The 2,395-nt window shown below is 36.8% G+C and overlaps 1 protein-coding gene across 4 annotated transcripts in view; it reads left to right on the forward strand.

Moving 5' to 3' along the window:
* Positions 1 to 2,354, forward strand: part of tmem267 (transmembrane protein 267) — a 5,073-nt gene extending 2,719 nt beyond the window's left edge. For all 4 annotated transcript variants that reach the window (XM_016573686.1, XM_016573687.1, XM_016573690.1 and 1 more), the window contains exon 3: positions 1,572 to 2,354. In XM_016573686.1, the coding sequence (XP_016429172.1) occupies positions 1,572 to 1,907 (336 nt within the window). In that variant the 3' untranslated portion in view covers positions 1,908 to 2,354. The remainder of the gene's footprint in view (positions 1 to 1,571) is intronic.
* Positions 2,355 to 2,395: the final 41 nt, after the last annotated feature.

Raw genomic sequence — 2,395 nt, forward strand, 5'->3', positions numbered from 1 at the left:
TTTTTTGGAATATTTTATTTTTGCTTTTGAACTGTAATATAAACAAAAAATACAAAACACAACTTTTTGCACAAGACAGGACAATACAAGACAAAAAGGAAAAAGAGAAAAAAATAAAAAATAAATAAAATTGGGATGATACAGGATATCATAGTTATTACTGTGTAAAACCTCACTCGAAAAGAGAATCCATCCGGTCTATTGAAGTGTCTTCCATATAACGGAAAAGGGGTTGCCAAATTTTATAAAATACTTTACTTTTATTTCTTAGCCAGTATGTTAATTTTTCCAAGGGTATACAGTTATTAACCTCAGATAACCATAGACTTATGGGAATAACAGTATCAGATTTCCACTTCATTGCAATGCACTTCTTAGCAATTATTAGTAGAATTTCTGTGAGTCTTATGATCTTGAGTAATATTGGAATTGGTGTAATTAAATCTGGGTACTGTCTTACGTTTTAAAATCACAAAGGGAGTTTGGTCCCATCAGGCTAACGTGACAGTCACGACTCATGCAGCTGTAAGGTTTTCTGCTTCTTTTGTTTTTACTCGCGATCTTTACAACACGCATTACATTACGTATTTCATGGCACACTCGTTTTATGCGTATTTGGCTCCACCTAGTGTTGTGGGTGCATTATTGACATGTCAAAGTCTAGACCCTGAATATAAGACGACCGTGTCTTTTCAGATGCATTTCCAAGAAAAAAACATCGTCTTATATTCGGGTCAATACGGTATATATATATATATATCTATAATAAATATGCACAGTACACACACACACATATTATGTAAACAAAAACGTTTATTTTGGATGCGATTAATCACGATTAATCGTTGCCCAGCACTATTATTATTACTTATTAATGATATTTAATATTTTATCATTTTATTTAAACCTTATAAAATTACAGCCAACTAGAAAGCAATCAGTTTCTGATTCTGTTGTCGCGTTAATTTAACAACTTAAGGTGCTGTCACATTTATTGTTTTTTGTGAGTGAAATCCATTCATTTCAATATGAATCCACGCAATCAGAAATGTTGCTTATGTGCGAAGGATTTCCTCGCTCAGATTTCATATCAGGTTCAAGCTGGTCATGCAAATTCACCGTGGTGACCAACAGAAAGCCGTTTTGTTTGGTTTTTTTTGTCTGCAAAAGTTTGGTGAAAAAAGATGATTGCATGATGAGTTCATGTCCAGGTCTGACTTGCAAAAATGCCAAGAAAGATTCAAAAGACTCAGAATGAAGCATTTGTGAATAGATTTGTTTTTTAACAGCAAACACGACTGCGCCAATGAGACTGCAGCATCAAAATATAGACATGATCAATAGGCTATATATAAGATATTTTTAGTATTTCTATGACTATGACCAGTTTAATCCCTTTGTTATTAGACACTCTTGCTTACAAGATAAAATGATCAAGGCTGACAGCACATAATGCATTTATGCAATGGCATCAGTAACTCAAAGTTTGCTACATTCACTCTAAGGAGACCGTCATATTGATCAGTGCAACACGCGGCTTTAACCTAGTTTGTGTGCTTGTGTTGATGCAGGCTGCTGTGAATCTGCCGCACAGGCCTCCGCTGCACTGCTCCACCCTGATCCCAGCGCTCTGCTTCTCCCTGCGCCTCCTCATGTGGGCCTGCCGGCTCAAGGACTCCTGGTGCTCCCTGCCCTGGATGCTGTTCATCTCGCTGGTGTCGCACCACATCCGCGACGGCGTTCGGCACGGTCTCTGGGTGTGTCCGTTTGGAAACACGGCGCCCATCTCTTACTGGCTGTACGTCACCATCACAGCCACTCTGCCTCACCTGTGCTCGGTGCTCATGTATCTGACCGGCACCAGAGACATGATCTCCACCAAACACGGAGTCGCCATCGACGTCTGAAACACTGGCTTGATCGTTTATTTTTCTTTCTTTATTTTTCCCAGCAAAAACATGGCACTGGATATATTTCCGTTAGCTCTTTGCCTCATCGCCAATCCAATGTAATTCGTCCTCCTTCCTTGAGAGATTTTCAGTACGTTTAATACTTTTAACTACTGTGGTCATTCAGGTATCAGTGTGAAATCAGGTTGTATTTACTGTGAAGACTGTGAGTATTTTAATATGTATGATGTAGATTAGGGTTGGGTGATTTAAAAAAAAAAAAAAAAAAAAAAAATCTATTTTGCAGCCTTTTTGTACAATATGCTATATATATTTGATATAAAAAGCCATTACAGAGCAAATAGAGAAATTATATTATAATATAGTTTCTATATTTGCTGATTTGGATTTAGATTCTCATTGCTGGCAAGTAGATAATATTGAATTATTCTTAAAATCTAATAATTTATTAATATGCATCAATGTAACAGTATAAAGTGGGGATT

The sequence above is a fragment of the Sinocyclocheilus rhinocerous genome, unplaced genomic scaffold, assembly GCF_001515625.1.
Source record: "Sinocyclocheilus rhinocerous isolate Xijiao unplaced genomic scaffold, SAMN03320098_v1.1 scaffold2277, whole genome shotgun sequence".
Lineage (NCBI taxonomy): Eukaryota > Metazoa > Chordata > Actinopteri > Cypriniformes > Cyprinidae > Sinocyclocheilus > Sinocyclocheilus rhinocerous.